The sequence below is a fragment of the Callorhinus ursinus genome, unplaced genomic scaffold (assembly GCF_003265705.2).
Source record: "Callorhinus ursinus isolate GAN/ISIS: 27379988/994484 unplaced genomic scaffold, GSC_fseal_2.0 scaffold26, whole genome shotgun sequence".
Taxonomy (NCBI): Eukaryota; Metazoa; Chordata; class Mammalia; order Carnivora; family Otariidae; genus Callorhinus; species Callorhinus ursinus.
Window position 1 is genome coordinate 7,460,910 of NW_027397088.1, and position 14,482 is coordinate 7,475,391.

Below are 14,482 nucleotides of genomic sequence, written 5' to 3' on the forward strand. Positions count from 1 at the left end.
ATAATAATAATAATAATAATAAATAATAAATAATAAAGATTGGGCCTGGACCAAGCCTGGAGCTACCTGCCCACACTGCCTGGAATCAGTCCATTGAAACCCAAAAGAAACCTTAAGGCTTTCAGGCCCACAGGGAGTCTGTCTACAGCCAAACTCACCCCAAGGCAGGGGACACTCCTCAGAGTCCCCACGCAGGCAAGCTCATTATGAATTTAAATGAGCGCCCTAACCAGCAACTAGCTCAGCGCCCTGTGGGACCAGGAAGCATTTTCTACACCCTGCAGGGTCAGAGACTGAAAAAAAAGCAGAGCTAAAATCAGGGAGGAGATGAGGAGCAGTGCCCGGGCCTTAGCCATCTGCCAGACTTGGGTGTCTTAAAGGAAATGCCCGGAGGCAGGGAGAGGAGTGAAGATTATATTTAGAGCTCGCTAAGATGAAGTAATGCGCTCGCTCCCTCTCACTCTAGAGATGAGGCTCTTGGTCTGCTTGGAACACTCTCCCTACTCTGTCTTCACGGTGGGACCACTGCCCACAGGAGCCCTTGTAAGGGGGCCTCCCCAGCTCCCAAGGCACCCCCACTCCTTGGAGGGCAGGCTGAACCCTGTGTCCTCCTAGTTCAGCACAGCTTCCCCAACGATCCCCCTCAACTGGGCCTGGCAGGTACGAAAAAGACTCAACGCTGGAGTAAATAAATAAATGGTGATTTTTAAAATCTTTGTTCTGAATATACTAATTGGCCTATTTATGATAAATTGTAACTCTTAAGTATTTTTACACTGTCAAGCACCCTCGGGGTGCTTAAATATTGATGACATTTTTGTAATAAATTTGGAAGACTGGAGGCAGTTGCAGTAAGATACTAGGAAGGGCTAGGAAATGGGGAGAATGCGTGGGACAGAAGCCACACATTCAGGGAGCACTTCCAGGCGGGTATCCATGCTGCTCCCAGAGGATAAAAGTCTGTAGAGCAGAAGGCAGCCTAGAGCCTCACGTCCATCGAATCCAAAACCCTTTGGGACCTTTTATTTCCACAATTTAAAAATCAATTCCCTTTCTGAAAAAGACACTATGTGCCAACCACGCAAAGATCTGGGTCAGAAACAAAGCCGCTTCACAGAAATGACTTCATGTGTTCAGAACCGGGGAGGTGGATTTCTTTAATCCACAGCACACCAAAAACTGATAAAGATTTCAAATGGAGGAAAGGAAGGAGGGGGTACAGATATACTGGGGCTCTTTTTATAGTTCCTGGAGTGTGAGAATGTTAATTAAAGGAATCTCAGAATCGGGGAGGATCTAAGAATGGAAGGGGCGAGAATTTAATTTTAGGTGTTGTTTCATTAGGTTAAAAAAAAAAAAAAAAAAAGACAGTTCCATGAGCTACCTGCAGCCATTCTCAGGAACTTCACAGACCCCCAAAAAGCTCCAACTGAAACTGTAAAGTATGAGAGACAGATTTAATGAAAGCCTCTCGGCCCAGTAAAGAACCTCTTCATTTGAAAGACAAATTCGTAAATCTTGGAGCATAAAATCAGCATAATAGAATGTTAGATATCATTCTAATGCGATTCTTCAAAGAGATGTCCGCATCCATTTTTTAAAACAAAAGGCACCAACAGGATTTATTAGCTGTTGCCTCTGCCAAAAGGTTCCCAAACCTAGGCTAGATGTGGTCCTCAGCATCCAAGTGAGTCTTCAGGATGTTACCCTTCTTTCCATCCAGTGGATAATAATAAAACTAATAACTACTGACCCTGGCCTTACTGGGGACCCCACTTTTCTCGGCAAGTTTACATACAGTTCTCTGGTCCCCCCAATGCCCTGCAGGAGAGACATTTCCATTTCCATCTTGCAAGTGCAGAAATTGATTTGTGGGATGGATGCTCAGCTGGCAAATAGGAGAGCTGGATCCTAAAGTCAGTTCTGTCTACTTCCAAGGTCAAGCGGTTTGCACTATGCCACCTTAGAACAATGAGTAGACACATAAATCAGGGGTAAAATGTGTCCAAGGGAACCCACCCAGGCCAGACATGCACAGGCACACTCACTCCCCATTCTTGGGCTCTGCTCCTGCGTCCTGCATCCCATACTTTGATGGCCTGAGTGAGTGATCTTGACTGGTTCATGCCCATAGCATTCCCAGTCCATGAGCTGTAAGCAGCAGAAATCCATTCCTGCCAACAAAAGCAAAGAGATTTTCTGAAAGGCTATCTAGGAGTCAAAGAAGCAGTACAAAGGCTACAACACCAGACAGAAAGCAAACAGCCCTGGATACTGGTGAGTTGAAATAAAACAAACCATCTCTTGCCAGAACAGGTTGGCCCTAGGTCTCTTCTTTGTCTTCCTGCTCAGATTGTTCTGGCTTTGGTCACAGACTATCCACTGGGGAAGAGAGAATTTCCTAAAAAGAATGGTGTACTGGTAGCTGGGCCACTGCATTGCACAACTCCAGGGGGCACCACTCACGTAGATTATAATGTGAGTGGTATGCCCTTGGGTCGTACAGCATGCCAGCCCTACAGCTGAATCCCAGGCAGCCCCTCTGAACTCTCTGCACTTGTTAGAATCAGCGCCCACATACACCTCTCACTTCTCACACAGTTAACTTTCTATACAGCTCATCATTGTATCTTTCCCAGTTGCACAGGAAGATCCTTAAGGATAAGATCCAGAACTTCAACATCTCTATTTCTAAAACCACATCATACAGAGAAGTAGCTTCCGATTAAACTTTTGCTTATAGCCACAACCAAATATGTATTTCCTTTCAAAAATAAATGGATCAGTACATTTCGTGCAGTGAAATAGGAATGTTGTCCACCTGGCATCCACCATGTTTGCACAATTATCCTCGCCAAGTACAAGAAATTGACCATGGCAAGGACGGCTAGATAAGCTGGGGGCATGAGCATGTAACAGAAGCCAAAGGCTATGCTAAGAATGGGTGTCCTGGTAGAAGGTCAGGTTCAGATTGCCTGGAGAGGCCTTTTTCAAAAAGGATTACCCCCACTCCCCTAATATTATTCCATGTAGGCAGCTGCTCACACCCCAGCCACTGCCCCTGGCCCCAAAGCCCCTTTTCATGGACAGAGTTTGGTCAGTCTCCAAGTATTTCCTGAGCAGTGGTTAGGCACCAGGGGCTATGTGAGGCAGGAAGTCACTGTGCTATTAAAAGAGCTCAATACCTAATGCCATCAATAAACCAATAACCATTTATTCAACTCCATCATCCTCCACCATCCCTCCACCCTCGTCACCAGATTGGCTGCCCTGATGGCTCATTGCCTAAACCAGGCTCTTGTGTCAGCATAGCCCAGGCCCAGAGCTTTCCAGCAGGGAGAGGGTCACAATAGCAGGAGCAAGAATGAAGTGGGCTGGCAAACCCACATCGTCCTGGCTCTAGATCTGCTCATTCAACAATCTCTTTAACAACCCTATATTGCACCCTGCTGTGCGTTCGACTTTGCAATGTACCGGGAGCTATGCAACAAGAAGGCACAGGCTACTGAAGGAAGCAGCCCGTAAACAAATGATTACAATTCTGGGCGGCCAATGATTCAAATGGTTCACATAATATTCTCATCTACCATTGTGTCTAGCACCTGGCATAGCGCCTGGCCTGCACTGGGTGGTTGCCCCATAGTGCAGACTGATGAGTGAATGTATTAATGACAAACATTGACTGCTCGCCATGGGCCAGGTGCTGTGCAAAGAGTTTTACTTGCATTAACGCATGTGATGCTCATGACAACTCCGTGAGGTGAATATTATTGTAACCCCTGCCTCATTTCCTGATGAGGAAACCGAGGCACAGTAAAATTAGGTGACTTGCCCAACTAATAAGAAGAGGAGCCAAAACTCCAGCTCAGCACAGACAATCTGACCCCAGAGTCTGTGCTCTTAGGCACTGTGCTTATGTGTTAAGTGAATGGGGTTGGGGCGGAGCCCAAGAATGGGGAGTGAGTGTGCCTGTGCATGTGCATGTGCATCCCAGAGATGGCAGTCACCATACGAGGAGCTGGGCATGGTTTCAATATTCAATATGTTTTTTAAAGATTTTATTTATTTATTTGAGAGAGAGAGTACATGAGAGGGGGGAGGGCCAGAGGGAGAAGCAGACTCCCTGACGAGCAGGGAGCCCGATGCGGGACTTGATCCGGGGACTCCAGGATCATGACCTGAGCGGAAGGCAGTCGCTTAACCAACTGAGCCACCCAGGCGCCCTTCAATATTCAATATTGACATGAATGGCCCACCCACTACCATAATGTCCAAGCAGCTTGACCTCCACTAACGTTTTCCCTCATTCCACCTCAACCACTGAGTCCCACATCAACTCTGTATGCTGTCATCCCCAGTAAATGCACTACTTCTGAAATCTCAGTGCCAAGGCTTCTGCTCCCTGGCTTCACCACGTCCTTCTAGCACATGCATTCTAGGACCTTGATGGCAATGATGGAAACCCCATTCAACTGACTCTACCACTGTTTCTACTGGCAACCCACCCTGCCTTCATTTACTTCTTTACCCTTCTTAGAGTCCATGATCTATTATTAGAAGTCTATTCCCAACAGCCTACACTTTCTCTCCTTATCATTCTTGCCCAGTAAAACCACCCAACCATCTACCCTCTCCCATTCTTGTATTAGAGCTACTGAACGTTGCCTCACTCCCCTCCCCAGGGCTTAGCTCAAATATCATCTCCTTAGAGATGCCTTCCCTGGCCAGCCATCCAACAAAACATGGTGTCTCCTAGTTGGTTATTTTAGCAAATTATTTATTGAGTGCTTTCCAGACCTTGCTATTAGTGCTTTACATTGATTAATTATTTGAATCCTCAAAGCTCAAGGAAGTGGACACTGTTATTGTCATTATTGTACCCATTCTAAAAAAAGAAACTGAGCCCAAAGGGGTAGTGACTATCCAAAATCAAACAGATATCATAGGCAGTCTCAGGATTGAACCCCACACAGCCCAACTCCAGCCTGGTCTCTTAACCATCACACCATCTGCCTCTCACACAGCCAGCATGTCTTCTTCTAGCACTTTCTACAATCCAGGTACTGCCTTATTTAGTGATTTATATGCTATCAGTGTCCTCCTTAGAATACAAGCAACTGTGTGGACAGAGACCTTCTTTTTCATCACTGGATCCCGAGTGCAGAGCGAACACAGATAATATGAGCAAATCATTTTTGTTTAATATGATTGAGTAATATTATGTCTGTTTTGTGTATGTTTCAGAGCAGATTTATTTTGCCGGCCCCATCAGTAATCCTGGATTTGAAATTCTCCAGGTAAGGTCTTGGTTTTCTGTTTTGCTCTGTTACTTAATTATCTTATTGAGCAGTTTCTTAGAGGAGGAGGAGGGAATTACATTTAAACATATTCCATTGGCCATCACTAAGAAAACCCTTCTACAAAAAAGCTGTTACCTCATGGTGGGCACTTACAAATGCTTAAACACTGATTTTGCCATTTTGGTATTTAACATTTTATGTCCCAATTGACCCTCGGGGATCCTCTGGGCAGACAGCTCCCGCAGAGAAGGACGCCCACGTCCCATCCTGCAGGATTGCCTGTGGCCTTGGGGACTGCATGGGCTAAAGTTGCTGGGGTGTGGGCTGTCGGTGAGGCTGGCTCTTCGGAGAAAAAAAGAAACACACGTACAACCATGAAGGCTTATAAGCTCCCAGGTTCCGGGCTTGCACTCTTACTCATGGCTGCCACCGGGTGAATAAAATGCCCCCACCTGAGCATTCACTGGCAATACTCACAGCTAAGGGTCAAGTTTTCCACTAACTCCTTTTTATGCAAAATAATGTGACCTTATTAAATGGCTGAATTCAAGCATCTCTAACATAAGCAATACATTTTCAATATGCTACTCCTGAAAGAATCTTATGTGACATCATAAAAGGAATCACAAAGATGTAATAACTATGTTTTTTGTTTCAACCTCATCCTATCAGTTTTCAAAAAAACCTGTGTCTGCACAACCAATTTGCTTAACTCTGTTTCATTTCTCATGTGTGTTTCCTTTCTGTCCCAGGCTTTGGGTTCTGAAGGTGCAAGCCCTCATGTCTGGAGAACATTCTCTAGTGTTGCCTTTGCCGATGGAAAGTTTCCAGCTTCTCCTTCCCCCTCCAGGGTTCTCCAGAGTCTTCTCTGCAGACCTTTCAGTAAAATATTAGAGTCTTGCAAACTCCCTTCACTTCTAGAATGTGGGACCAAAATTCTCCCAACTAGTTTTTTCTTGAAATCTTTGCTATTTGAACTCTTTTTCCTTCTCTATTTTCCTTCTGAATCCCTCCATCCCCCCTCCCACTGGAGATTGACTTAAAATTCGCAAACAATTGATTTTCATCTTGCATTATTGGCTTTTTTTTTTTTTTAAAGGCAGTGTTCTTTAGGAGTTGCTATGAAATAGAAGGGAAAAGAACTTCTTAAAGGCACAGAATCCCTTTGAAAGAAAAATCTGGCAGAGATGTAAAAAAAAAAAAAAAGCTTTATTGCATTCCCCTAGGATGCCTGGGTGAGTGCAGGACCTGCGTTCTTCAACCAGTCACAGTGCTCAGCCATGTTGCCCAACATGAGGGCCAAGCCAGGCTCCAGGGTCCCTGCCATGGGCATGGTTTTTTGGGCATCCATTGGTCCTCTTCCCCTTCTGAGGTTTGGGCCTAAGAAGCAGAAACCTGGCCAGCCCTGACTGTGTCCAGCCTGCTGACACCTGGCCAAAATTGACAGGGGGCATGACCCAAGTGGGACACATGCAACCTGTCACCTATGCAACAGACGCAGCTGCCGGCCTTAATCTCAACATGGGCTCCCACGCTGTTTGAGGGCCAGCTGCAACCAGCCCCGCTTCCTTGGCTGACAGCCAGCCAGCAAGGCTCAGAGACTTTGCTTCCTAATATGGGACAGAGACAGTGTGAAGCCTTCTGGTTTTAAAAGACCTGCCCTGGATCCCCTCCTCCCACTAAATCCCCCAGAGATGGGCTCTGTGCTAATTCCATCCCTGCTTGGCTGGAAGCTTTTCCACTCAGCACTCAATCTTCAGTGTCTTGGTGTTACTTTCTTTTTAACACAGCCAGTCCCTTGGCCCCGACTGAAGTCCTGCCCGGAGCCCTGCAAATCCATGACTGTTGTTTTCTTGAATTAGAATTTAGAGATCCTTTGGGCTTCCAAAATGTGTGGACAACCACCTGTAGGTAGAGCCTAATCTGCGTGAGTGCCAAGGATACGACTGTAAATTCCTGACCCACAAATCCAGGGCTCTCCTCAACAGCAGAGAGGCTGCCGCTCTCCGTCCCTTTTCCCTACTCTGCCCCTCCTGTCCCCTTAGTGTGTCCCTCCACCTGCCTGCAGATGAGCACAGTTGCCCAAATTCTCTTGCCTCCTAAACCAGAGTATGCGTATCTTGTACGTATGTATGCATGTGTGGAATGTAAGTATGGAATTCATAATCTAGAAACCTTCCTGCAAATACTACATCTTTTCTAGGCTTAAAAGGCAATAACGAAAAATTCATTTGTTTTTCAATAATTTTGGGCGTTGTGTGCCGGAAGGCACATGGACACTAAACGTAAAGAAGGTGATGGTGAGGGGGCCACGGGCAGATGCACATTTGAACTGCTCTCTACTCATAATGAATTCTCTAACTTTCACACTGCTTCGCTTACATTCCTATACTGCTTCTGAATTCGCAGCTGCTCATATTTGGGCAGCCAGCCTCATGGGAGTCTATGCTGTGACAGGTCCTCAAGCTGAGTGGCACCCTAGGGGACACTCTGAACAACCCTCTCACCTCAGCCACTATCAAGAGTACAGCCTGGCTCTGCCGAATGCAGTTTTCATTGTTAGGGAACCCGCTCGCTCCTGGACCTCTGCTAATTGCTAGAAAGTTATTCTTCTCTAACAAAAACTGCCTCTCATGCAACCTCCATCCAGTGGTCTGATCTATTCCTTCCCTCCGGCTTATACAGATTAAACCCCTTTTCTTCTCTGGGTGACAGGCACTTGAAAGATGTGCCAGGAATCTCTTGAGATCCTTCCCTCCTGGGCCCTTTGCCCTGCTTACCACTACCTCCCACGGCCCAGAGCATCTCTCTCCAGACTGGTGAGCCTACAGACATGGTCCACCACGTGGCCTCTGGGGGCTGGGGCGGGGCTTTGGCACGGAACCGACACATGGGTTTTTCTGCAAGTTCACATTCAGCCCAACCACTAAGCACATACGAAGAGAGTCCTCTGTGGAGTGTCGTTGCCAGAAAGGAACCCTAAAAGGTGGCAATACTTTTTCTCATAGAGCATTCTGGTTTTGTGCAGTTGAATTTTGATCCCCCAGAGGTCTTCTCTGTTTCAGCAAATGACACTTCATCCTTCCAGTTGCTCAGGCCAGGATCTTTGGCATCACCCTCAGCCCCTCTCTTTCTCTGCCACCCACATGAGTTTCCTTGGTAAATCATTATTGGCTCTTCTTTCAAAATCTATCCAGAATCCAATCTGGATTCCTCTCCTCATCTCTGCCCGTCTGCTCCAGCCAGAGTGGTCTCCCACCTGGTCTTAAGCGCTTCCACTCTCTGCCCATACTGGCTCTGTGGGTGGCCAGAAGGATCCTATTATGATATGCATGTGATCAGGCCACTCCTCTCATGACCTGTGTCCCTGTCAGGGTGGAAGCTAGTGTCCTCATCATGGCCCGCGAGGCCATCCCTGACTCATGTCCTCTCCCTCCTCCTGTGGGTCTCTCTCCCTGCAGCCCTGTGGGCGTCCTCCCTGTTCTTCACACACAGGGTGCCAGCCCTCAGAGCAGTGGGAGTGCTCCCCATCTTCTTCAGGTCTTTGCCCAAAAGCCACCTTTGCAGCGGGACCTGCCTGGACCACCCTGCTTAAAACTGCCCACCAGCACTAGCCCAGCCCCACCCTGCCCTGCCTGGCCCAGCACTGCCTCCCCCCCGCCGCCACACCCCACTCCCACACCCCCCTTCCCTGCCTGCGTTCTGTCTCGGGCACGAGCATGAGCATAGCACCTATAGTGAAGTATCGGGTACATTGTCTGTCTGTCCCAGGGAGCCCCGTAAGCGCCACAAAGTGAGTTTGGTTTGCCTGGTTCTACTTTATCCCCGGTGTCTAAAACAGTGCTGGCACCTAGGAGGCGCTTGATGACTACCAGTGGAATGATGGATTGCTTTGTGGGTCACACATCTCATGCTTTCCCTGCGTCTTTTCCAGGGAGAATACCAGGTTTTGCTGGAACTGTATAATGAAAACCATTTCACCGTGGCCTGTGCCAATGCCACCATCATTTGCTCCTGAGCAGCTGAAACTTGGAGCACACTGTGTCTGCTGGGAACCACAAACTGCTCAAGCTGAACCTGCTCTGTAAGCAAAAGCAGTGGACGATGGAGAGGCTCGGCGGAGGGGCAGGTGCAGGTTTTAGCCCCCAGGACCAGACGTCCTCAGACTCCACGCATGTACGTGCTTCTGAGTCACCTCCTGGTAGTCTCAATGCCATCCTGTGGGTCTGTCCTCCTCACGTGGCCAGACTCACCTGCAGAAACAGCTCTGCAGGAGCACTTCCCCTGTTCCCCAGAATAAAGAAAGCTGGCCCACTGTTGATCCTCATGGTTTGTTCAAAGGCTCTTAGTGCAGTACCGTAGTTACAGTGAAATTTCCTCCAGACAAAGTGCCAGGTGCTGGCGAAGCATAAGTAGTTTTAAGAGATCGAGGAGGCTGGCCGACTGGCTGGAATTAGAGAGCTGGCAAAATGTGCCCCTTGTCCTCCTTCTCCTCCTGAGCAAGCTCCAGGCCCTTTGGCCACAAGGACCGAGGAGCCGATAAGACCTTAGAAAGAACGACATCCAAATCCCGCCTAGCCAAACCTCATTATATCATCGTCCCCCAAGCATGGCTGTCCCTGGCCTCAGCACGTCATGGCTCTCATTAATGCATTCATTAATTCTTGATGTGTACCTGCTGAACACTGAAGTCCTGGGCCCTGTGTTCAGCACTGAGGCTACTCCAGGGAGCAAAACAGACGGTGTGGAGCTTGTGGTCCCCTGAAATATTAAAAAGCCATGTCGATCAGTGGGCATGTTCATTTGCATTCAGAAACACCTCCAAGGGCATCCGTAAACGAGCAGGTTGCTATCCGCTCTCAGAGCCATTCTGGCAACTCTGTCTTTTTCTGTCCCAGGACGTGCAGAATCACATGGTGGGCTCCACAGCTCTGACACCATCCCATGCCCCCCTCCCCACCCCGATCCTCCCAGTGTCCCTGGGCCCAACATCTGGCCCTCTTGCTCCTGCCCGGGGAACTGGCGTCAGATGACTGGGTTGACTTTATCATTTGCAGGTCTTTGAGACCCATAAAAGTACCACTATGTTAGAGATTAAAAGGCAAAAAATCCAAAGTTTAAAAATGTTCATTGCTATTAATTACCATCTGTACATAATTAAACTACCCAGAATAGCAGGCTGTAAATGCCTGGTGAATTAAAACTTTAAAACCAACATCTAAGGTTTTTTGGGTTATGGAGAAACAAAATTATAGCAGGTGTCCTTACTTACACCCATTAATGCTCGAGAAAGAAGACATACTGTGGTTATGCCCAGCCGGGGAGCAGACCTCGGAACACACACGGGTGTGATCCTGTTATGCACACCAACAGCAGACTGAATTTCTGATCCTTTGCCATTCCCTCTAGTGAGACATTTCCCTGCTCCCTCTCCCGTAAGCATTCTTATGTGTGGAGTAAAGGCTGCTCGGAGGTTCTGAGTACTCACGTGTTCCCACAGCTTAGGACAGTGGCCACAGCCTTCCAGAGGCAGGGACAAGCAATCGGAAATGAGCTCACTTTTCATTTTTCTGAAATTCATCTGTTCCCTTTCCCTTTCCTGTTCTTTGTCATCTTCTTCTAATTCATTGACAATATGTGTACATGTGTGTAAGCATGCGTGTATGTGTGTGTGGGGGGGGGGAGCATGTTCAGACCTTTGGGTTTGGATGAAACAGGGGAGTTCCATGTACAGGGCTGGCCCCACACACAGCAGCCGCACTCAAGGATTAACTTGAGAGGAAAAGAAGGTGTTTCTCTGCCCCAAGATCAGTTTGTCCTTAGTGTCCTGTCATGGACCTTAAATTTCACTATGAGTTTCTCTCCTGCAAGTTAGAAAGAGAAGGTTTTTCCCTGGCTCCGTCTTGGTAGTAGAAATGCCGGAATCATCATCACTGCGTGACATTCTGGCTGATCACAGGAACGAAGATGAAGTTTGGAACTCCAACCCAGGAAGCCAAAGGCATTAAGGGGGAGGTGGGCAACCCCAAGGCAAGCTCTCTGGGGCTGACCACCTCTTCGTGTGCCTGCTTTGCAGGCAAAGTGTGGAGGGCACACTGACAAAGAACTTAAGTTATGTCTCATTTTCTTATAAGCAGAGCTCCTGCTGTTTCAAAACCACTATAAAACATTCTAAGCATTTCTCCTCAGTAAACTTCCCTGAGGGAAAACAAAAACAGAAACAAAACAAACAAGCAAATAAACAAACAAAAAACTCAGTTTGATTTGAGATGATGCTATGTTGCCAAAAAACACTTGTGGAAATCAGACAGCTCCCCTGTTCTGGGCATCCACAGGCTCCTCCTTATAATTTAAGGGAAACTCTCCGTATCTACATAAACAGTTAGCCCTTCAACAACATAGACGTTAGAGGCACCAAGCCCTCATGCAACTGAAAATCTATGTATACCTTCTGACTCCAAAAGCCTAAATACTAAGAGCCTACTGTTGACCAGAAGCTTTACCGACCACAGAGTCAATTAACACATATTTTGTGTGTTCTATGTGTTAAATATTGAATCTTTCAATAAAGTAAGCTAGAGAAAAGAAAATGTTAAGGAAACATAAGGAAGAGAAAATATATTTAGCCCCTGTGATTGCTGAGCCCCCACATGTTTCTAGCATCAGCCTCGGTTTGCTGCAGAGGTTCACACTTGTCATCAGTGCTTCACCTCTATTTCTCCATGATTCTTGCACCTCTGGCCTCCCTGAATACTGGTTTCACCCTTGGACAGTCTTTGCTATAAGAGCAAATAGTTTCACACCTGTCCAACGTACAAAAGGAGAGAGACAGCTCTCTCACAGAAGGCCTGCATTCATTCTGAGTGCTAGCTCTCATGCTACCTGACCCAGCGCTGGATTGGAGTTAGCTCCATTGGAACCACCCTTGTCCCTAAGTGGAAATTGGGTGAGTTGGAAAGGGGGAAAGGGAGAAGAGGGGGAAAGATGCTGAGTAGTTGGGAGCATGTCTGGAATTAGACAGGCCAGCACTGAGGTTCTAACTCTCTCCTACCTGCTAACGGAGTGAGTGACTTAATTCTCTAACCTTGGCTGGCTCACCTGCAAGTGTCAGCAATAATACCCACGTTACAGAAGTACTTATAGAAGTACTGAGAATTAAAGGAGAGAATGCATGGCAAGCACTTACAACAGTGCCTGGCATGTAACTCAATAAAAGAGAGTTATTATTCTGCTAAGGTGGTGCCTAGTCCCTCTGGGCTGCTATGACAAGAATACCATACTGAGTACTTTATAAACAACAGATATTTATTTGTCACAGTTTTGGAGGTTGGAAGTCCAAGATCAAGGTTGCTGGCAGATTCAGTGTGATGAGACTCTGCTTCCCGGTTTATAGGAGCTATGTTCTCCTTGCAAGCGGAAACAGTGCAAGGTAGCTCTTCGGGACCTTTGTCATGGGGGCACTAATCTCATCCATGAGGGCTCCACCCTCATGATCTAACCACCTCCCAAAGGTACCACTTCCAAATACCATCACACTAGGAGTTAAGATTTCAACGTGTGACTTTGGAAGGATACAAACCATTCTGTCCATAAGAGGTAGGTATTCACCTTGGAGCCAAAGCCCAGCTCCCTAATTTCCCTCTTCTGTCCCTCCTATTCTGTTGAGGCAAATGATCTTTGAGCCCTGCCTTCACCTATAAGCCCACATTCCTTTTTAAGAGCTGAAGTGGTCCCTTGGCACCTTGATTTCTTTCTTCTAAGAAAGAAGGGACGGGGCATGTTCCCTGAGCTACCTGCTAGAACGCTGAACTCTGAAGAGACTATAAGACAAACATTCAGGTACAAGTTTCCCCCCAAATAGAAACATTATAACCAGACCAAACAGGCCTGAGGAAAGAAAATGTGTGTCATCATTAATTAAAGTTGTTTCTTGTAAAAGAAAAAAAAAAAAAAAAGCAAAGAGATACACAGGCAAGAGGGGAAGAACTAAATGTAACAGCTGCACATTTAACAATTACATTTGGCTTCAGCAAAGATAACCCAAAATAGCTGGTGAGAGAAGGAAAGGGCCACATCCTGATTTTAACCCGGATTTGTTAGGGAGGGGTTTTATCATCTCAGCAGTTCAATTTCAGATTTGAATCAGCTGCATTTTTCTCAGTCAGCAAAACGAGTTCCTCTAATTTCCTGCTCGTTTCAAAACCTTTCAAAACCAATCCAGTATCTTGGTCTCCTCACTCTTGCAGAAAAGAATGTATGCATTGATGTTATTTCAGCTGAAAACAATGATTTCTTCCCCCCTCCCCGGCTGATATTTTTGTGGATTCCCTGAAACCCAACCAAGGTCTGGAAAGAGAAAACATCCATGCCGTAGAAGGCCATACCATTCATTTGTGGCTTCCCCTCCTTTTCTCTATTCAGAAGTGGTGGAAGAAAATTTGGGAAGGGGCCAGAGAATATTACTGAAATATCAAAGGATAGGATCAGGTTTCCACATAAAGATAAACTATAACTGATTAAATGTATGGGCGTAGAAAGACAACATCTGGGAAGTCAAAACAATGACAAACAATAACAATACAGTTGTTTAGAAGCTAACAATTATCTGAGCACAGGTACTTTCCCTGTCTCAATCACAGTCCGTGGGCAGGTGACAGGACCACCCAAGCCATAGAAGAGAGAGCTGGTGTGATGGAAGGGAACCAGTCCCCAGCTCATGAGCTCAGTGGGCTGGGATTCAAATCGGTCTAACTCCAAAACCCCGCGCTTGCTGGCTGATGCTGCCCCTGGTTGTTTGGTTGGAGGTCGCATAATAGGGAACACTTTATGGGTTTAGCTGTGGCCTTGCAGGATTTGTTAAGTCAAGCAGCAAACAGGCTACAAATAAAGGAGGGCTAATAAGGAGTTTGATTAATTCATTGATGAGAGCATAGGAGAAAAGAAAAGAAAAAATAAAGACCATGAATGTTTAAGGTGTATAGTGAACTACTGAGTTTCATAATTTGGAGAAACTCTGCTCTTCAGCAACGACCAAAAATAAATGAACAAATAAATAAAAATTCCTCGGTCATTCACTTTCAAATCCATCTGGATGAATTGGATGAATAGTCCAGGACAGCCTGGCTTTTTCAGTTTCTTCCTTCCTTCCTTCCTTCCTTCCTTCCTTCCTTCCTTCCTTCCTT

The 14,482-nt window shown here is 46.6% G+C and overlaps 1 protein-coding gene and 1 long non-coding RNA gene across 3 annotated transcripts in view; one reads left to right on the top strand and one right to left on the bottom strand.

The window, feature by feature from the left end:
• The window catches only part of LY86 (lymphocyte antigen 86), a 59,099-nt gene extending 49,472 nt beyond the window's left edge, over nucleotides 1–9,627 (top strand). For both annotated transcript variants that reach the window (XM_025890833.2, XM_025890832.2), the window contains 2 exons: nucleotides 5,245–5,297; nucleotides 9,235–9,627. In XM_025890833.2, the coding sequence (XP_025746618.2) occupies nucleotides 5,245–5,297; nucleotides 9,235–9,318 (137 nt within the window). In that variant the 3' untranslated portion in view covers nucleotides 9,319–9,627. The remainder of the gene's footprint in view (nucleotides 1–5,244; nucleotides 5,298–9,234) is intronic.
• Nucleotides 1–14,482, bottom strand: part of LOC141370089 (uncharacterized) — a 28,919-nt gene that overhangs the window by 2,114 nt on the left and 12,323 nt on the right. The gene's annotated exons all lie outside the window — the stretch shown is intronic.